The sequence below is a fragment of the Phyllostomus hastatus genome, unplaced genomic scaffold (genome assembly GCF_019186645.2).
Source record: "Phyllostomus hastatus isolate PE091 unplaced genomic scaffold, TTU_PhHast_1.1 phas_scaffold_39, whole genome shotgun sequence".
In the NCBI taxonomy this organism is placed as follows: Eukaryota; Metazoa; Chordata; class Mammalia; order Chiroptera; family Phyllostomidae; genus Phyllostomus; species Phyllostomus hastatus.
The window spans coordinates 7,592,209-7,614,997 of NW_025334028.1; the positions used below are offsets into that span (position 1 = coordinate 7,592,209).

Below are 22,789 nucleotides of genomic sequence, written 5' to 3' on the forward strand. Positions count from 1 at the left end.
CCAAGCCTCCACCCTCATTTTTCTATGAGGAATCTGACACCCAAAGAAATGAAGTGCTTTGCCCAATGTCACATAGGTCTTCGGTGGCAGTGTCATTACTATGGTCTGTTATAAAAGTCCTGGAACTACCTTAGTCACAGCTATACTTTAGCCTTACATATTGCAGAAAGTGTCCTGGGTCAGGACTCATAAGTCCTGAGCTCCGGGCTCCACTCTCCTTCTTACAGACTAAATGACTGGGAAGGGGTATCAGGGGTGGGGTGGAGTGCGGTGGAGAGGGGTGATTATGGTACTTTCAAAAAACTTGAAATTGTTGCATTTTAGAATATTTATTCAACTCATGCTTTACTCTTCCACCATTCATTTTTCCAAATGACTTGGAATGTATATAGCTTGAAATTCTATTATCTGCCCCCTATAACACAGTAACATCTCCTAGCATGAGGGCTGAGTTTAAATTACTGAGTTTAAATCTACTTTAAAAAAAAGCCTACTCACTCCTCAAAATAAGAACAATGAGAAAACTCATACCTAATTATCCAACATTTGATCATTATCCAGTCTCTTCCCTCTTCCTGTAGGAGAGCATGAAAAGATACTTGGGACAAAGGGATCTAGATGACATTAAAAATTGTCACTGACTTTCCCTGGCATCATACTGTACCATGCACATTTGCATAGGTGTGTCCAGCATCCAGCATAACAGTGGGTGGTGGGGTGGAGGAGTGCAGTAATGAGGAAGAGAGGTGGAGAAAAAGAGCCAAGAATCAGCTCATTAAATGTGATTAGTTTAATAAGAGAGTCCTCCTTTCTGAAATCACATCCAGAATTACACCTGTAACATTTCTTCCTTTCCTGTCTTAACAGGTTTACAGTGTGAGTTTATATTCTCATGACAAATGTTTTTGTCATCTTCTGCTTAAGTGAAACACACCAGCAATGGGTACTAGAATTAGAAAACTTACCTGTATCTTCTAGGAAAACTTTTTTATGGATACAAGCCACTAACTAAGCAAAGTGTCTTTGCCACAATAGACTTTTGCTGTCTCTCCCATTGTACAATGCCAACCCAATTTGCTCAGGTATTAGCAACTTCAGCTATGGATGCGGAACAGTGGGTGGAAACTCCTATTGGCGTCTGAGATACTATCATGGTAATGAGTTGTAGCCAGAATAAACATAGTGGGTTCCTATTTATATGTTTGCAAGTCATGCAGACGAAAATAGAACATTTCAAAAGAGAAATCAAATGGTTATAAATACAAATAAACTATCTGTATTTATTATATATTTTCTCATTGCCAAGAGGGTGGCTAAAGTTATACTCATGTTACTATGTAGTTAACAAAGGAACTTTTCCCTGATGAAGGAACTACGAAGGCCCAAGTCCCACAGGCAGGAAAAATGTTGAAAACCTACCATTTTGGATCTCAAAATATCATGTGAGATATCAAGCCTTTACTTTTTAATTAGGAAAATTGAAGATAAACTGGTAAAATGTTTAACATAATAAAAGAGTGGGAACCTATAGATTACTTAATGGTGTGGGGTGTTCTCTTAGCAGGCCTACACCATAAAGATTTATTGCAAATGAGATCTTACTGCTGTAGGTCTCTTGTACTTCTATCATCCCTTTAATGGGATCAGAGATGGCCCTGCCTTATGCCATATTCTGTTCAACCATAGATCATGTTATTAAAGTGTCAGAGGAGTCCCCCCATTTTAAAATGCAAAAAATAATTTAGAGAACTACATTATCTTACATTATCTATTAGCATCTAACATATTTTCTGATTTCTTATGTGTTGTGTTTTATTCTGTATCTTTTATATAAAAAACACAAAAATTAAAAATCCATGGAATACACTGAAATCCAGATAATGTACAGTAAAATCTTACAAAGATAATTTACTTTCAATAATGTACTTTTACAAATGCTGGCTTCCAGCCAAGATGGAGGCAAAGGTATATATTCTTTGCTTCCTTGCACAATCAAACAAAGGATAACAACTAATTTTTAAAAAGCAACAGAACTGCCAGAAAAATGAACTGTATGAAGTCTGACAACTAAAGAGTTCAAGAAGAAACATTCACCCAGATAGGCAGCTGGGGTGGAGAGGATGCACGGCATGGCAGTGGCTGGCAGACTGGGTAGTCCCGCATTTGTGTGTGGATAAACCAGGAGGAACAACTAGGGAACAAGACAGACTGCACAACCCATGTTTCTAGCATGAGGAAATAAAGCCTCAAAACCTCTGGCTGTAAAAACTTGTGGGGGTAGTGGCAGCAGGAGAAACTCCCAGTCTCACAGGCGAGTTCATTGGAAAGGACCACTGGGTCCTAGAATGTACACAAAACCACCCACCTGGGACGTAAGACCAGAGGGCCCAATTCACTTGTGAGTATTGGGGAAAGTGACTAAAAGCTGTGGAGAGTCAAGCAAATGGCATTGTTCCTGTCTGACCTCTCCCCCACATACAGTGCCACAATGCAGGGAAGTGGGTGGGACAACCCACCCACTGACAAATACCTAAGGCTCCTCCCCTTACCACATAACAGAAGCACTGAGACAAAGAAATATCGCCCAATGAAAGAACAGATTAAGACTCCAGAAAAAGAACTAAGTAATGAGGAGATGGCCAACCTATCAGTTACAGAGTTCAAAACACTAGTAATCAGAGTTCCAGCCAAGATGGAGACATAGATAGAAACCCTTCACTTCCTTGCACAACTAAAAGGAGGATAACAACCAATCTAAAACAATAAACAACCAGAAGTGCCAGAAAATCAAATTGCATGGAACTCTGACAACCAAGGAATTAAAGAAACAGTCAACCAGACTGGTGGGAGGGAGATGGGGCAGATGGGCAGACTGAGAAAACCTGGGGCCAGGCGGCAGACCATGCAGGTAGGGCTGGCTGAATGGGAAACAGAGACTCAAAGCTGACTGCAGACCATGGTAGGGGTTGCCATGGTGGGAGAAACTTCCAGTCCCATATGAGAGTTTGTTGGAAAGTGGGGCTAGAGCCCAGCAAGCAAGCTGCATTGTTCCTTCTCTTATCCCTTCCCCACAGAAAGCACCATAACGCAGCAAAGAGGGTTGCCCTGCCCTGGAGAATACCTAAGGCCCCGCCCTCTTACACTTCACAGGAGCCCCAAGACAAAGAAATATGGCCTAAATCAAAGAACAGAGCAAAACTCCACAGAAAGAGCTGAGTGATGAGGAGATAGCCAACCTATCTGATGTGGAATTCAAAACGTTGGTAATTGAGATGCTCACAGAACTTACTGAGCTTGGTTGAAAAATGAAAGAACAAATGAAGACTACCCAAAGTAAAATAAAGCAAAAATATTCAGGGAACCAACAGTGACAGGAAGGAAACCAGAAATCAAAGCAACGATTTGGAATAAAAGGAAGAAATAAACATCCAACTGAAACAGAAAGAAGAACCAAGAATTCAAAAAAAATGAAGAGAGGCTTAGGAAACTCTGGGACAACCTGAAATATTCCAATATCTGAATTATTGGGGTGCCAGAAGGAGAAGAACAAGAGCAGGAAATTGAAAACTTATTTGAAAAAAATAATAAAGGAAAACTGCCCCCATCTGACAAAGGAAATAGGCTTCCAGGAAATCCAGGAGGCCCAAAGAGTCCCAAAGAAGTTGGACCCAAGGAGGAACACACCAAAGCTCATCATCATTAAGTTACCCAAAATTAAAGATAAAGAGAGAATCTTAAAAGCAGCAAGAGAAAAGGAGAGAGTTACCTACAAAGTAGTTCCCATAAGACTACCAGCTGATTTCTCAAAAGAAACCTTACAGGCAAGAAGAGGCTGGGAAGAAGCATTCAAAATCATGAAAGGCAGAGACCTACATCCAACATTACTCTATTCAGCAAAACTATCATTGAGAACAGAAGGGCAGATAAAGTGCTTCCCAGATAAGGTCAAATTAAAAGAGTTCATCATCACCAAGCCCGTATATGAAATGTTAAAGGGACTTGTGTAAGACAAAGAAGATCAAAACTATGAACAGTAAAATGACAACAAACTCACAACTATCAACAACTGACCCTAAAAAAATAAAGGGAAAAACAAAACTAACTAAGCAAACAACCAGAACAGGAACAGAATCACAGAAATGGAGATCACACGGAGGGCTATGACCAGTGAGGGGGTAGGGGGAGGATGCGGGGTAAGGTACAGGGAATAAGAAATATAATTGGCAGGTACAAAATAGACAGGGGGAGGTTAAGAATAGTATAGGAAATGTAGAAACCAAAGAACTTATATGTATGACTCACGGGCATGAATTAAGGGGGTGGGGGAGGGAATGGGAGTGCTGGGAAAAGGGGTATAAAAGGGAGGAAAATGATGGGACAACTGTAATGCATAATCAATAAAATATACTTAAAAAAGAAATGCTGACTAATCCAAATTAACTTCAAAATCATTTATTTTTCAGAAGTCAAAAGAAGACAGTTGTAGACTATCTGAGTAGGTTGTTTCCTTAACCTAGGTCTGGGGCAACATCATCCCTTATGTGAGTATAAAATGTGAACTTTCAGAAAATAATATATTTTATAGTTAAACAAGGCTTGCTTGTTTCAGTTGCTTCAAAGCCCTGTGTGACAGCATCATCTCATTTTGAAGACTGGTTCAGTGAATGGAAATAAATTTCTGGTTAGTGAGCTTCTCCTGTGTTTGCAAAGCCACAGAGGAAAGAAAAAGAGAAAGCTGCTTGGTGGCCAAGCCTATCTGTGGAGGCCCAGGATTCCCCAGCCTGATGATACACCAACTCTTCACAGGGGTTGCTTCTTAGAGGGGAGAGAGAATGGACAACAAGGTGTGAGTGTTTTCACATTCTGCTCTTTATACTTTTGTATTTTACATGTGGAATGTATCCATGTCTTCCTTGATTTCCTAGTTCTTCAGAGAAACTAAGATTATTATTAGATTGTGAGTAAATAATTTCTATATTTCACTGTGTGGCTAACAGGTAAAGGCAGGTGAAGAAACCCTCCCCCCACCCACCAGAAGTTTTGGGTTCACGATTTCCCATTAAGTCTTAATAACATTTTAGTATTATGCAGCTTCATACTGCTGTAGGGCTCATTAGATTCAAGTTCATGTTCAAGCTCCAAATAGTTTAGGGGCTGGGACACTTGCAGGGTGCGATTCATTTCTTACTTGAATAGGTGCTGTTCCTGAACCTTTTGTAATACTGTTCTTTAAGTAGTAATTGCTCCTGGAATGGCCATTCCAACTGTAACCTCTTCTCTACATCAGAAGGGATGAATCCATATTTGCAAATATCTGCAAATGAAAGACAATTTAGGATAACCATTTCAAAGTGATGAAGTTGAAACCCCTACATTTATTTAAGTAGATAAAGTCAAGTTTGCTGGCTAACCAGTTACCATGAACAAACAAAGGGCAGGTTTCCTAAGAAACATTGGCCAAACACTGGACACAGGAACACTGGACACAACCTCAAGTCATTTTACAATCCAGAAAGCTCCTCAGAAACTTGAAATCACCAGAGAACCTCTCTGAAGAAAGCATAGTTCAGTATTCCTAAGGTTCACCTTCAAAAATTCATAGAAACTTGTTTTACATGGACTATAACTGATTTGTGGCACTATCTTCTTGCCACAATGGTAGGACAGCAAATGTTGACTTTTTTCTTCCAAATTTGGTATCTTCAAAGCTTCTAAGACCACAACATGTGCACTTGGAAAATCCATCAGTGTCCTTTCAGGCAGACTGTGCTTCTTTATCACAAGACAGCAGGGCTGCCAGGCACTTGCTGCCAGTGTTGGCTAACCCACCAATGACTTCCTTTCTGGGAAGTTGCACACTCTGGCTTTCTGGCAGCCAGTGCCTTTTCCATCCCTACGCTCACAAAGGATGTTTCAGAGGCATTTGGATGATTCTAGTGTCCTCCACCCCTCCCCCAACCCCAAAAACAGAATAAAGAAAATTGATGAGTACAGGACAGTTTCTGGTCTAAACTTATGAGACCTTCTGAACGCATTATGACTGGTGGGAAAGGGCCAAGTCTAAACATAAACTATTCCAAAGCATTGTTCCAAGAGAACCCTCCTGCTTTTTTTCATTTTTTCTAATTACTATTCTATCAATTTTGAACCAATTATAGGGCAACTATTCTACATACTTGCTAACTAAAGAAAATAAACAGCAGGAAAATATGTAATATGTGAAAAATGAAATATTCATTAATATATACATTCTACATATTATCATTCAACAAAGTACATATTTTTATAATTATTAAGATAATGATTCAACTTCCATTTGATACGTGTATAGCAGTTAATGAAAAACATGTGGCAAATCTTCGTGGCTTCTCAGGGCAGGTTTCTGAAGTGAAGCCAACAGACTTCCCAAATCAGGATTACCTGTATTTTGCCATATATAATGTGCACCCTTTTGCAAAGATTTTTGAGGGAAAAACAAGGATGCACATTTTACATGGAAAATACTAATTCTGTATCTATATAAATGTTTTTAATTCTTTTATTTATGCTTATGCATTAAAAGTGTAACTCTAGAAAGCAATAATGGTATCCGTATGTCCAAAAATAAATGCTAAAATTCCTTTACAATACAAAATCCAAGTATCTAAATGTAAATAAACAAAAATTGAATTAAAAAATTAAAACAAAAGATTTGTCCTGAAAGTTTGTGCTAAAAACATGGGGGCACATTATACATAGCAAAATACAGTACGTGAGAAATTTGCTAAACTTGGAACCAAGGTTGGAGCTCAGGTATCCAAATATTCAAACTCACTCCAGGTAGTGTAGTCAACAAAGTTTGAGAACCACTGTCCTATAAGTTAAGTCTTAAAATGTATTTTAGAAGCAGAGTATATCTCACATCCTCTTCCTATACTTTTCACCCACATTCTATTTCTAGAATAAAATGGTTTCAAATCCATTGCTGTGCCTTCAGCTGGAAATACTCTCTTCAGTTTGAGGCATTTCTACCTTTAGCTCCCTCTAAATAGCTCTTCCAGCTGTTATCATTGTTCTATTTACACACAACTAACTCTCATTTGTGCCCAAGCACACCTTTTTTTGTGAGGTGTGTCACATTACATGAAAACATCAGGAGGAGGAAGCCTGCCCACTGCTTCCTTCTTTTGTGTGGGTGCCTCCACAGGTCAGTCAGGAGCCCTAACTCTCTTATTGAATGTCCAGGACCTACTCAAGTTAATGAAAATATATGGTTAATCTTTAAAAAGGTTTACCCTGGTTGAATTGAGATTGCCAGTAACTTCTCTCTTCAAAGCTTGGCTCCTTCTTGGGATCAAAAATGAGAAAGTCTGTCTTGGAGCCACCAAATCTCAGGTACGCAGGAGACAAACCTCTGGCCAAAGTACGAAGCTTTGGAGAACTATTAATCAACAAAACAAAGAAACAAGCGAAATATAACCAAAGACACTGAAATAGAGAACAGGCTGACAGTGTTCAGGAGGGAGAGGGGAGGGACTTTCAGGGGAATTTCAGGGGCAAAGGGGAAGGGTTTACAGGAACAAGTATAAAGGACACATAGACAAAAACTAGGGGGGGTAGAAATGGAAGAGAGGTGGGGAGGGCTGGGTGGGAGGGCTGGGATGGGAGTAAAAGATAGAAAATTGTACTTGAACAATAATTAAAATAAAGCTATTAAAAATAAAAAGACAAGCAAGAAATTAAAATGATTTTTCTCAGGCCAATCCAATCAAACACGTTTATTCCCTTCTCTCTTGGTGAACCTGTTTCTCAATATCTAGTTGGACAGGGCTTGGAGGGAGAGGTCATACTGCTACAAGGGATGAATCATCTCTATCTGAGCCTTTCTAATTGCAAGGCTGCCCTTCCAGGCACCTGGAGGCAGCTTGGAGCTCTGATTCTGGCTAAAGCTTATATTTTTAACTTGACAAGTAAGATAGCATTCAGTACTTTCAAAAAACATAATCATTTATGACTGTTGGAGGAAAGAGACAGAGAGTGGAAAGTACAGAAAAGATGACTTTGTGTTTCTTTCAAAAATAGACTGTCTTCAAAAATTTATTTTCCCAGAGAAGTTCACGAATGATAAGATTCTTCCTCCTTCCCCTAACCATCCCCTTCCCAAGGAAAACCATCCTTTTAAATTTAAGTCAAATAACTTAGAATTACATAAAGGAATTCTAATTCATGCCATTGATACCTCCAATTTGAGCAATTCTAAATGCATATCTCATCAAGCCAAAAATGTTCCTAACAGATGCTTATTAAATGCTCAGAATGGTATTAAGTGCTACAGAATGGAATTGGAATGATTTATAATACCTTCCCTCAGAAATGATGTCATGAATCTTTAAGTGACTAAAACTAGGAAAACAGAAGACCCAGGTGACAGGGACCCCTGCCCTAGATTTCTTAAGTGTCACACCTGTGTTCCTGGCCACGCTGCTTTCTAGAACACTCTTTAAACACATGAAATCAATGCTGTGTAGTTATCAGACTGTCCTGTGTTTAGTTTACATCTGGAATTATTTCAAATAAAAAAATCATTCTAGGAAAAATATCTCATTGTGATATTGAGATATGTGAGAGCAATGGGAAGCTAAAACTTCAAACATCCGAGGAATTAAAGACCTAACCTAAAATCTGAAATTTTAAGATGTACTCCTGCTTAATTATATACAGTTAATATTTTGAAAGATTTCTTTATTAAGAGGTGGAAATTGACCAAAAGATAAATCACCTGCGTTCAAAGCTTCAGTGATTTCTCCTCATAGTTTTTTTTGTTTTGTTTGTTTGTAACTTGAGAGCTTTTTACTGTATTATGTAGGCACTTTTTCCGTCATGAGCCTCTTCCTCCATAAACAATGCATTTTAAATTATATTTTATAATGTTGTTTATTTATTTAAAGACAAATATACTAATATTATATAGTAAAACATTTTCTTTGACTTAAAAGTTCATTTTCTCTGGATCTTAATAGAACTTAAAATATTTTCACAGGCCCCTACACATATGTGGGTTCTGGCATGAGGAAGTACAGCACAAAGTGAGACTGCAGAAATGTCATTCACCTGGAACTTGTCCTGAAAAACACCTGACAGCACCAGGACTCTAGGAAGGATTGCATCTACCATGGGATCCTCGAAATCCCTAGAAAATACATGGAAATGCTCACCTGGACTAAGTAAGGATTTTGAAGACAGCCGATTCCACTTTGCTATAATCCCAAACAAAAATAAACTGTGGAGAGGGGAAATAGAACACTATTGTGTAATGGGCACAGAGTTTCAGTTTGGGAAGATAAAAATTCTAAGACGGGTGGTGGTGGTGATTGCACAACTATGTGGACATACTTAATGCGAGTGAACTGCACACTTTAAAAAAGTAAATTTTATGTTGGCAATATTTTACCACAATAAGACGAACAACTGTAGACACAATGTGATTTCAACAATGAAAAAAATATATAAGAATGAGATAACAATGACTATTATTTTGTGATGAGATGGATGATGGACTCTTTTTTTTCTATTGCTTTTCTGTATTTTACCAGTTTTCATAATAAGTACATATTTTAATTTATACAAGGTGGTTTTGTGTGTGTGTTACTGTGTTTTTTTTAAGAATAGGTAAAGAAACTAAGATACTTAAAGGAAATATAGCCACCATTAATTTATTCAATAAATATTCATTGCAGGCCCAATTTGTATCAGGCATTATGCTAGTTTGGGAGGTACAATGGCAAACAAGACAGAAATAGCTGCTGTTCTCATGTAATTGATAGCCTAGATATAGACAAACAAGTAAACAGGCAATGAGAACATACAGGGGATCCTAACCCAGACTTTGGGCTGGGGGTAAGGGTGGTTAGAGGTTTTCCAGGGGAACTGGCTTCACTTTTAGACATTCAAAAGGAATATATCTTATCCAGATCAGAGATACTGAAGTGGGATTGAAGGAAGTGTTTCAGGTGTCAGGGAAAGTCTGCAATAACCAGGGGCAGAAGAATATACGACGCCACTGAAGAGCTGACAAGTGTGGCTGGAGCTTAGACACTGGGGCCAGGGAGTTGCTGGGAGAGGTTAACAGGCAAGGAGCAGGCCCGTATCACTGCAGGCCTGTAGGCCACCATGTCTAAAAGTTCCAACTTTATGTGAGAGCAATAGGGAGCCATGGAAGGATTTAAAGCAGTGCAGTGTCTTCACCAGATTTTTGTTTTAGAAAAGAATCTGGCTACAGTGTAAATAGGTGGACAGAAGGGCCAAGAGTATGGTCATGTTAATGTAGACAGAATGTAATGGGCTGAGGTAAGGTAACAGCAGAGGGGATGGAGAGAAGTGGGTAATTCAAGATACATATGGAGGAAGAAATATCAGATTTGGTGCTTAATTGAATATTGAAGAAGAGTCCAGGATTACCCCTGGGAAGCATCTCAGAAGAAGGTTATATCATTTGTTGAGATGAAGAGTAGGTGATAGATTGAAGTTGGGGATAAAGGTGAGGGAACTCGGTTTTGCAGAATTTGAGATGCCAATAGAACACTCACCCTTTCAGCAGACTGAAACACATTTCCATCAGGCCCTTGCACATGTATGTCTGGAGTTCAGAAGACACAGAGGTGAGGTATAGAATGGAGAGTCCTCAGTCTAAGAGTCAGTGACCAGTAACCCTAGCCCCCAGGTGTGGAGACATGGCCCTAAAACTGATACAAGGAACTTCCTCAGAGTCACTCCAGGCTGACCCTATTCCACAGCCTACGGCCAGACACTGATTCTAGTCCTTGATATTTTGATTGTTTTTAATGATAGAGGAAGCTCATTTAAATCTGTGTAGCTGGTATTTGTAAGCTGGGGAGAGGCTGGTCTTTCTGGGAAGTGGAGGGAAAACTAGCACCAGGTAGAAGGCCTGTGGCGTCACAAGACATATATCTGCACAGCCAGGACCAGATGTATGAGTACTGAGCCTAGGTCCCAGTAGTAGTGACTCTACTATCTTGGGTCACTCTTAGTCAATTTACCCCACCTTTATTTCCTTCACAGCATTCACTGCTCTCTAAAAGTAGCTTCTTTATTTGTTTCCTTGTTTTACTATCTATCCAAGACCCATCCTTGATGTCAGCTGTGTGAATGCAGGGACCTTACATGTGTGGCTCATCAGAATTTCCACAGTGCCTAGAAAACCATCTAGGTAAGCACCTGGCACACAGCTTGTACTTAATTAGTATTTGTTAAATGAATGAACAATTGGATCCAGCTTGCTGAAAGGGCAAGTGGGACCAGACAAAGGCTGTTTTCTGGACAAAATTAAAACCCAGTGCTATGGCTCCTGCCAAGTAAGAGAAATCACATGTTTGGAAGCATTGGTATTCAGGACCTTTTTGTTTGTTTCCTTTGCAATGGAACATTTTTTTTGTTTTGAGAATACAATATTGATGTCCTGTGACAAAAACCAGATTGAAACAGCTGCAAAACATGTCATAAAAACAAAATTGATCAAAGATATTTTCATCATATATAGGAAAAAGAAAGGGGAAAAAAACACTGTTACAGTGGCATGGAAATAACAAAAGGATACATAAACATGGCTGCAGATATTCCATTTCTGGAGCAGTTTGTTAGAGGAAAGATGTGTCTGCGGATACATTTATATTACCTTATGTGTGAAAATAAGTTGCTTATGTCTGACACAAAAGCCAAGGTGTACTGGAGCCAGCTTGTACTGGCTCGTGCCAGCTTGTGGAAGCCAATTGTTAAGTTTGAGAATCAGTTGTTAAGCTGTTGACAGTTTGAGATCGGCCATGGTGGGACTATTTATAACACAGAATTTTTTTTAAAAGCCTACAGCAGTTTCCCCTCCTCCTGGAGAGCCAGTTGTTAAACATTTCCTAGCATAACACTGCATGAATAGTAACTCAAGCCACGGAAGTAACTGAAGCCACGGAAGTGGGTAAGACCACTCAAGATACTATGTGAAATGACAAGGGCAGAGGAACATCAACATTTAAGACATGCTAGAGAAAGAGCTGGAGAAGAACAATTAGAGAAGTGGGGAAACCCTGAGAAATGGATGTGACACAGGCCCAAAGGAGTGAAAAAGTGTTTCAATTATCAACCTTGTTAAATCCTCCCAACAGTTTGCCAGGGCTGCAGTAACAATGTACCACAAACTGGGTATTGTAAACGAGGGATATTTATTGTCTTATAGTTCTGGAGGTTAGAAATCTGAAATTAAGGTGTTGGCAAGGCCATGATCCCTCTGAAGTTACTGGGGAAGTACCTGTGCCAGACCTCTCTCCTTGTTTCTGGTAGCCTCTGTACTAGCATAAATCTAATCTTCACATGACATTCTTCCTGTGTGCATGTCTCCAAATTTCCCCTTTTTATAAGGATATCAGTCATATTGGATTACATCCTGCTCCATTGCAGTATGACCAGTTCTCAACTAATTGTGTTTGCCGTGATATTACTTCCAAATAAGGTCACATACTGAAGTACAAAGAGTTAGGACTTCAACATACAAATTTGGGAGGGCCCCCAAAAATTCAACCCATGACAGAGACCAAAAAAGATAAGGATCGAAAGTTGTTCATTGGATTTTGCAATAAAAGAAGGTCATTGATGATGTTGGAGAGATTGATATTGTACTGATGGGCACATCATGAGGGAGGGACAGGAAGGAATGGGCAGTAAGGAAGGCTGCAAAGGGGAGGAGAGATTGAGGGCAGTTACTGCAGAGGCGCATGTGCAGAGAGGAGTCTGAGATGAGAAAGCCTTGAGGGTGTTGCTGAGAGGGAGGATCCAATAAAAACAAAGAGGTTAAAGATCCAGGGAAAAGAAGAGATTACTGATAGAGCCAAGTCCTTGGGGAGGCAGGTGGGGACAGGATCTGGAGCAGAGCTATAAGAACTGGTCTAAGAAGAGACAAGGGAAGAAAGCTGCTGGTAGGTTTGATGGCAGGAAGAAAAGGAAGTTCTTATTTACTGACTTCATTTTCTTTGAGAAAAAGAAATATAGTCATAGGCTAAGAGTTGTGAGATGGAGGTATGCTAAGAATTTTGAAGGAAGTGGAGAGTGAGACAATCAGGGAAATGAAGAGTTAAGAAGCAGCACTAAGGGCCAAGTAAGTCTGGAGGCCACAGCTTTACAGTATAACATCAATCCTTGTGGCTGGCAGAGTCCCTTCCACCCCCCAGAACTCTGTAGCTCAGCTATAGAGGGTGGCCAATGAGACTGGTAATTACATTATGGTGGCTTATTAATATGCATTACAATTCACGATTAGTTAACATTTTCCATTTCTAGACTTTAGATTCCAATAGATTCCAAAGAAAGAAAATATAGATTCCAAAGAAAAAAAATATAGTTAGAGTAAGCTAGGTTTGGGGTTTTAGCAGGAATAATGGGGCTGGGGTTTGTGGATGTTACCACACTAGCTATTCATGTGATAAATCAGGAAGCCAAAGTCAGATATAGAAGAAGCAGAGACAGGAGGAGGCTGCTCAGAGAAGGTACTTAAAAAAAATAGCTGTGGTCAGATCCACAGAGTGAAAGAGAGCTAAGAGAGTTAGGAGCAGAATTCAAGCATGGGAGGTTTTAAGATTTTTGATGTTGAAAGTGATGAAGAGTGAAGGTATGGCCATGGCATTAGGTAGTTGAAGCGGAGTGAAGCAGTGTGTGCTAGTAAGCTGGCTCCTTGAAAAAAAGTGTCTTATTTTTTAGTGTTTGCCCATCTCCATAATGTAAATATTCCCATTAGGGCTGATTTCAAGCTGTCAGTGTTGATGTCACTGGTGGAGTTGAAAAGAGATGCACACTTTTATAAACTGGTAAAAGCTGGTCCCAGTACAGCACTGAATGAAGGTTAGTTTAGCCCTGGCCAGGTAGCTCAGTTGGTTAGAGCATTGACCTGATACACCAAGGTTGTGGGTTAGATCTCCAGTCAGGGCACATACAAGAATCAACCAGTGAATGCATAAATGAGTGGAACAAAGAAAATTGATGTTTTGTTTCCTCTCTCTCTTAAAGAAAATGTGGGTGTGAAGAAATAGAGGGCATCTGAAGTCATCCAGGATGATGATGTGGTGTGGGAGAGGGGAGGAAGCTGAAATCAGTGGCCCATCTTCCATCAATAAAAAGTGAGTTGAGAGTGGAGCAGAGCATGGTGACAAAAAGGAGAGGATGTGAGCCAAACATGCAGACAGTGAACCTCATAGTACAGTCATGACAGTCATCTTTAGCATGCACCAAGTTAGTGTAGACTGAGTATTTTGGGCACTTGACATAAATTATTTCATTTAATCCCAAAACAACCCAATGAGGTGATGTCCTTATTATCTGCATTTTATAGACAGGGAAACTGAACAAAAGGAGACTAAGTAATTTGCCCAAGATACCAACACAATAGGGACTTAAACCACAGCAGCCTGGAATTCAAACTGGTGGGTACTGCCCTGCCCACCGTGGCTCAGTTGGTTGCAGCATTGTCTTGTAGACTGAAAATCATGGATTCAATTCCTGGTCAAGGCACATGCCTAGGTTATGGTTTTGGTCCCAGGTTGGGGCACATATGAAAAGCAATGGATCAATGTTTCTTTCACTTTGATGTTTTTTTCTCTCTCTCTCCCTTCCTCTTTCTCTGGAATTTAAAAACAAACCAATAAAACTAGTGGCAGCTGACTAGAAGCTGCACTGGGCAATGGGAAAAGGGCTGTGGTATGGGAGATTGCCCAGCTTCTACACCAAAGGGCTACTTCAGAGAAGGAATCACATCTATGTCTCTACTGGGTCTTCAAAGAAGAGTCCAACTCTGCTAGGGCAAGGAGGTAGCAGGACTATCTGTGAGGAGGATAGAACAACATGGTTGATATGCAAAGGACTCCAGGGAACTCAGAGGAAGGTGTGTGAGGGAAGAGAGGAATGAGCACTCAGTCAGGGGCAGAAAATGTACGTCTGACATTTTCTGACATTCTTAGAAGTCAGAAAATGTGAGTCTATGTATGTCTATAGACTTTGATTGTTTTAGGTTCTCTGTCTTTGTTTTTTTTTTTTCTTGTCAGCAACAGGTACACAGAGGGCCTATGGCCCTTTCTAACATCAGTTATCAAACCTTGTGACTTCCAGCCAAGATGGACACGTAGGTAGATGTGCTTTGCTTCCTCACACAACCAAAAGAAGGACAACAACCAATTTAAAACAAAAAGAAACCAAAATGGCCAGAAAATCAAACTGTGTAGAAGCCTGACAACCAAGGAGTTAAAGAAGAAACATTCATCTAGACTGGTAGGAGGTGTGGGGATGGGCAGCTGGGGTAGAAAGGATGCATGGAAAGGCAGTGGCTGGTGGACTGGGCAAGTAAGGCAGTGCAGTGGTGCCTGGAGGACTGAGTGATCCCACATTTGCATGCACATAAACAGGGAGGAACAACTGGACAGTGAGACAGACTGCACAACCCAAGGTTCCAGCATGGGGAAATAAAGCCTTGAAACCTCTGACTATAAAAACCTGTGGGGGTTGTGGTGGGTGGGAGAAACTCCCAGTCTTACAGAAGAGTGTACCCATGGGGTCCTACAATATACACAAACCCACCCACCTGGAATCAGCACCAGGAGGGTCCAATTTGCTTGTGGGTATCAGGGAAAGTGACTGGAATTGGGATGAAGGATGAGGAAGCAGCATTGCTCCTGTCTGATCCCTTCCCCACATATAGCATCACAATGCAGTGACATGGGTTGCCCTGCCCTGGTGAATACCTAAAGCTCTGCCCCTTACTATGTAACAGGTGTGTTAGATAAAGAAATATGGCCCCAAAGAAAGAACAGATAAAAAGTCCAGAAAAAGAACTAAGTGATAAGGAGATAGCCAACCTATCAGATACAGAGTTCAAAACACTGGTAATCAGGATGCTCACAGAAATTGAGTATGGCCCCCCAAAAAAGGAAGAAATGAAGTCTATATAAAGTGAAAAAAAACCCCAAAATATACAGGCAACTAACAGGGAAGCCAAGGAAACCAGGACTCAAATCAATGATTTGGAACAAAAGGCAGAAGTAAACATTCAACTGGAACAGAATGAAGAAACAAGAATTCAAAAAAATGAGAAAAGGCTTAGGAACTTCTGGAACAACTTGAAACATTTCAACATCCAAATCCTAGGAGTGCCAGTAGGAGAAGAGGAAGAGCAAGAAACTGAAAACTTATGTGAAAAAATAATGAAGGGAAACTTCCCCAAGCTGGCAAAGGAAATAGACATGCAAGTCCAAGAAGCTCAAAGAATCCCAAAGAAGTTGGACACAAGAAGGAACACACCAAGACACATCATAATTAAATTACCCAAGATTAAAGATAAAGAGAGAAGCAGCAAGAAGAAAGGAGAGAGTTGCCTACAAAGGAGTGCCCATAAGACTATCAGCTGATTTCTTACAGGCAACCTTCTTAAAGGAAACCTTACAGGCAAGAAGAGGCTGGGGAGAAGTATTCAAAATCATGAAAGGCAAGGACTTATATCTAAGATTACTCTATTCAGCAAAGCTATCATTTAGAATGGAAGGGCAGATAAAGAGCTTTCCAGATAAGGTCAAATTAAAGGAGTTTGTCATCACCAAGCCATTATTATACAAAAGGTTAAAGGGACTTGCCTAAGAAAAAGATCAAAACTACGAACAGTAAAATGATAATAAACAACTATCAACAACTGAACCTGTAAAAAAAACAAAGGGAAAGACAAAAGAAACTACACAAACAACCAGAACAAGAACAGAATCACAGAAATGGAGATCACTTGGAGGGTTATGAGCAGAGAGGGGGAAGTGAGGAGAACAGGGGATAAGGTACAGGGAATAAGAAACATAATTGGTAGGTAAAAAATATACAGGGAGGTTAGGCATAGTATAGGGAATGATCTCATCATTAGCAAGAACCTAATCAGCAAAACGAACAAGCAAGCAAAGTATAGCCAAAGACATTGAAATTGAGAACAGACTGACACTGTTCAGAAGGGAGAGGGGAGAGGGTAATGGTGAAAAGGGTGAAGGTTTACAGGAACAATTATAAAGGACATATGAACAACAAGGGGGGAGTAGAAATGGGGGAGGGAGGGAGGGAGCACTGGGGCGGTGGAGAAGGGTACAGGGAAAATGTAGAAAATTGTACTTGAACAACAATAAAAAAAACTGTTCATACATTAAAAAAAAAGTATAGGGAATGGAGAAGCCAAAGAACTTATATGTATGATCTATGGACATGAACTAAAGGAGAGAATTTTTGGAGGGATGGGGTGTGCAGGGTGGAGGAGGATAAACGGGAGGAAATAAATGGGACAACTGTAATAGCATAATCAATAAAATATACTTTAAATAACTTTTAATAATTTACACAATGGAATTCTATGCAGCAGAAAGAAAAAAGGAGCTCCTACCCTTTGCAACAGCATGGATGGAACTGGAAAGCATTATGCTGAGTGAAATAAGCCAGGTGGCGAAATACAAATACCATATGATCTCACCTTTAACAGGAACCTAATCAACAAAACAAACAAACAAGCAAAATATAACCAAAGACACTGAAACAGAGAACAGGCTGACAGTGTTCAGAGGGGAGAAGGGAGGGAATTTCAGGGGAATTTTAGGGGAAAAGGGGAAGGGTTTACAGGAACAAGTATAAAGGACACATGGACAAAAACTAGGGGGGGGTTGGAAATGGAAGGGAGGTGGGGAGCACTGAGTGGGTGGCCTGGGATGGGAGTAAAAAACAGACAACTGTACTTAAACAACAATTAAAATAAAAAATGTTATAAAAACAATAAAAAGTTATTATTAATAAATATTTATCAGATTGGCAAAAAGTGATGAACTTTGCTGAAGACAAATAAGCAAATCCTTATGAAAAGCAAGCACAACTGTTATTGCTATCATTGTTTAGCACCACAGTGCTCCTCTGTAGTACCAGAATCTCTGTCACTGACTCAGTGCTGTTTTTACCTTGTACTAGTGAATCATGCTTGACTGAAATGGGGACTGCACTGTCTAATGTCGTAACCACTAGCCACTGATGGCTGTGAGTGCTTGAGTGTAGCTAGTCTGAATTTGAGATGTGCCGTGAGTATAAAATATACACCAGATTTTGAAGACTTGGTTTGAAAAAGAATGTGAAATATCTTATTAATATTTTTATATTAATTGCATGTTGAAATACTATTTTATTTAAATAAAATATATTATTAAAACTAATTTCACCTGCTTTTTTTTTACCTCTTTTTAACATGGCTACTAGAAAATTTAAAGTTACACATGTAGCTTGCAGATGAGGCTCACATTCTATGCCTATTGAGCAGTGCTGGTTTCAGCTCTCCCATCTTTAAGGGCCAGGGCCTCTTGAGAACTCTGCACAGAGTCAGGCTTAGGAAGTTTTTGATTGGGTTGTTGATTAGTTACCTCTGGGAAAAAGGCAAATCGAAAAGATGGTCCTTTAAAATTCTATATTGTTCTATCATTGGCATTTATATTCTGTGTACTCTATGTTTTCTAATTGCAAATGTGAAAGAAAAAAATATGCCATCATGGGAGACAGAGCCATGCCAGAGGCCTATTTTCTGTTAGGCCTCCTTGGAAGTACCTCAGAGGTTTAGACCCTGATTCTTCTATTGTCAGGTCAGTGCTTCTTTTCACTGTATCAACCATCTCAATTTGTTTCCAGACAATCTTTTTTTTTAAGTCCATATCTTACTCTATTGCCTTAAACAAATATTTTTAAGCTTAGTGTTGTATTCTGAGATGGCCAGGACATTCTGGGCACTGTGCTAACCATCATGGGGGATTGGATCTTCAGATCCTGCTTTGGAAGCAGGTTTTAGATGAGAAGGAGAGGGTGCTCCTGTCTCTCTGAGCTGCAGTCTTTTAGGCCTCACCTGGGAGTAAGTAGTATGGCAGTGACTGCAGATGCTTCTGGAGAGTAGGCATCGAAGACAGCCTCTGCTATGGAAGGAATCTAGAGTGGCCAGAAGCCAGCCCGGGAGAGAAGCCCATATAAAGAGGAATACACTGTGTTCAACAAACCAAAATATAGTTTTATCTTTTGCATGCTAGGCCTTTTTGGTTTTCATTATCCTCCAGCCTTTAACAAAAAGGTGGAGGCCAGGGAGGAAGAAAGAGTGCTACGGGATATTAAGAGATAGGTTTAAGAGGAGGAGAAGGTATCATCCTCACTAAATTTGGCAGCCTGGAAGTTCTGAGTGTGTAGGGGGCTGAGGGTCCTAGGAAATTGGTTAGCTTAACTGCAGGGTGATTTGGACCCCAAAAGTCATACTATAGGTTTTTTCATTTTGGACCTGTTTCTCCAGGAAGGTATCCCCAAATGCCCTTCCTTGAGGAGGGGTTGGGCAGAGGCTGCAACAGCAGTAGCAGAATAGAAACTGAGTTCTAACATTTCAGTAAGTGGTCATTTACTTAGTCCCTTGGTTTTCACTCAAGTACCTCACACCCTATCTCTCCTTATCATCCCTCCCTGCCCCTCCAGAGCTAAGCTTGGGGTCCTCAGATATGTAGCCCTGTACTTCAGAGTTTCTCCAGGGTAATCTAGAGTCTCCCAACAAGCTACTGCCTGTATCACATTCCTATCCCTAGGAAAAAGGGCAAAAAATGGGGAATCCTCCTCAAGAAATTATCCCTCTCCTGCCACAGGTGGAAAGATGGAGGTTAACTATGATCAAAAGATACAAGAACTGGTGAATGGTTATCAAATACTTGCCATTTTCCTAGAAGAAGTTAGCTTAAACTGTGAACATTCTGTGTCAAACACTGTGCTAAGTACTTAATTGTTATGTCATCAAATCGTCATTACAATCCTGCGAGAAAATTTTATCCTCAGGTGAAGAAATTGAGGCTCGGAGTTGCCAAGCAACCAGTAAAAACTAAGCCAACCAGCTTTGGCAGAAGCTGGGAATGAAGCCAAGGTAGTCTGACCATCAACCTATTAGCCAGTGGGCTACCTGCTTTTATTTGCAGAATAAATGACTGAAATTAGTAATGGCAGCTGACAGTGTGGGCACAGGAAGGACAGCATGTAGGTGTTTGGCAATGGCAAGATACCCAGCTGTCTGGCTTGGTTGAGGTGTGGCTTTCTCTGGAGGCTCTCATGACTTAGGTGAGCGGCCTAGGTGACCTGGGACTGTCCCTGTAGCTCTTTGTTTTGGGATCGGCTTGTACCCCTGGGACAGAGGCCAGTGAACCTGCACTGGCCAGTGAACCAGGTTTGGTCTTTCTCCTGTGAGAAAAAAATTACAGCTGATAAAGCAGTGTCACATTTTGTAGCCTCACCTTGGAGACATCTTTTTATTAAGCCTCTGTAAGGTGCTGAAATAGTCTCCCAGGTCTCATTTATTTATATTTAGATTTTTAAAAAAGTATAATATGGGAAATCTGTACCTTGTGCTTAATTTAGCTGTGAACCTAAAATTGCTCTTTAAAAGTTTATTTAAAATATACATAAAATATTTTGTGTATAATTTTAAAAGACACATATGGAGTAGGTAAGCTTATTCTCCTTTGAGATTTTTTCCAACTGACTTTTCAAAAAAAAATTTTTTTTAACCCTTCTTAACAGAGTTAAGCGACTGAAGCCTAAACGGTCCACAATCTTATTTGTCCCACACGGTGCTGCTAGCAAATTCAAGCATTCACAGCCCTTCCGGTACACTTGCCCGGGTCCCTCTTCCGGGCGCATTGCTGGGCAATTGGGAAGTTTCTTTCCTAAATTTCCCCTTAATACCTGCCCCTTAGTTGGCGCTCACTGAATGAATGAATGAAGTCGGGAGGAGCGAGCCGTACCGAGGGTGTGACAGAGACAGAGGCAGAGAGAGATGGCGGGAGGGAGGGAGAGAGAATTTCCGTGTGGCAAGAGACAAAGGAGAGGAGAGGAGGCGAGCGACTGGAAGGGAGGGCAGGGATGTCAGGAAGCCAGGAGAGGGCACAGGGGCACAGGGACCCACCCGCAGGCCGGCGCTTACCCCAGGAAGGTGAGGAACCGCGGGTCCGTGGCCAGGTTGGCGTCGATGGTGAACGACAGGAAGGCGGGGCTCACCAGGTGCACCGGCTGCTCAGTGGAAAAGTCCAGCTCCACAGCGTTCTCGGTTTGCGCGGGCGCAGCTAGGACGCCGGGGGAGGAGGCACTGAGCGTCCTCAGGAGCCGCAGCAGCAGCGGCAGCAGAAACGGCTTCGGCAGCCCCACCTTCAAGTGCAGCAGCATCTCGGGCTCACCTGGCTGTCCCACCAGCAAGCGACGCAGCAAGACTGGAGACCTGGCGTACTTCCTCCAGCCACGCCTCAGCGTTCTTTTCTCTTTTCCTCCACCAGCTCACTCCGCCTCACCCCACCCACTGCACCCAGCAACCCTCCTGCTCCTGCCCGAATCCCTCCCACTGCTCCATCTCGCACTCACACTGCCACTGCCTTGCACGCGTTCCTTCCCCTCAGTGGAGGTCACGTCCACCTTCGAAATAACCCACACCCATTTGGCACGGCCACCATCCAAACACCCAGGAGGCCTGGGGAGGGAGCGCCCTGGGAGGAGCGCTGGGCATCCGGAGCCAGCTTCCGTGTGAGCTCTGCTGGGAACACCAGTGTTTCCCTCTTCCACGACTTATCCAGGTGGCTCCAGGTCTTCCGACCCTTAATTGAAACCTCCAGTTGAGCATTCATCGCTTGCCCTTTCACCTTGTTTATAAAACTTTGTTCGTTACTTGAGCCTGCCAAATTCTGATTAACCCGCAAGTGCGCTGTCCGGGGAGCTGTTTCCCAGGTATCTTACTTTTGCCTGAAAAACTGACCGGGGCATTGGCTAGCCTACAGCTAGATAGAGCACTTCCAAAAATTCCTTATCAACGTTTCACGAAAACCTAGTTAGCACAGCCTTGAAGCATTAACATCTGAAACTCAGCACATGAAGCCTCTTACAAGTGTGGGGTAGTGACTGTCCCTTGAATTTGTAACCTTTCCCAAATTTCTTCTCTGCACATTTATCTTTAGCTGTTGGCCAGACTTTTTTTCAGTTTTCTTTTGAAGCCTACACTGAGGTATAATTATATCAATCACCATGGCTTAGGATTTACTACTTGCCTGATACTACAAGAGGTGCTTTACCTGTGTTCTTTCTCATCACCCACAACTCTGCCAGGTGAGTATTATCCTCATTTTACACACGAGGACCCAAGCTCTGAGACACTAACATGTCTGAGTGTCAGAACTGGGTGTGAAGGTAGTTGCATAACCCCAAGCAGATGGCAGCCTGTTTCAGCTGAAATGTAACTTCCTCCAAGAAAGTTTGCCTGAACTTCCAGGCAGCTGACATCCTCTATGACACATTCTCAGAGCATACTGAACTTGCTAGAACTTACCACGTTTGCTAGTGTTGTGAATGTTGCTCCACGTTGGCCTCATCTGCTAGATTATAAACTTTGTGAAGGCAGAGATGAGGTGTGCCTTATCTACTGCTTTCATGAGAGCTCATGGCAGCATGCTTGGCACTTAGTAGGCATCCAATAAATATATGTTGAGTAAGCACATTATACCAAAACCCTTAGAATTCTCCACTTAGATTGTACCACCACTAAAGCAATAAATAAAAATGAATTGTTTTGAAATTTATATCTAATAGATCTAATTTGCATAGATCTATTCTTAAGCAACTTGAAAGTTAAATGTATAATTAACTGAGGAAGGTTACAGTTTGGAGATTTTGTGTGTATGTATTGGTCACTATTTTGCAACTGGAATCAGGTTCA

General features: G+C 41.1%; 1 protein-coding gene across 1 annotated transcript in view; it reads right to left on the reverse strand.

Annotated features, from left to right (window-relative positions):
* Positions 1-21,504, reverse strand: part of HPSE (heparanase) — a 46,728-nt gene extending 25,224 nt beyond the window's left edge. Inside the window, exons 1-3 of the mRNA XM_045820410.1 lie at positions 21,017-21,504; positions 7,275-7,420; positions 5,189-5,314 (exon numbers count right to left, since the gene is read on the reverse strand). Coding sequence (XP_045676366.1) covers positions 5,189-5,314; positions 7,275-7,420; positions 21,017-21,255 — 511 coding nt within the window. The 5' untranslated portion in view covers positions 21,256-21,504. The remainder of the gene's footprint in view (positions 1-5,188; positions 5,315-7,274; positions 7,421-21,016) is intronic.
* Positions 21,505-22,789: the final 1,285 nt, after the last annotated feature.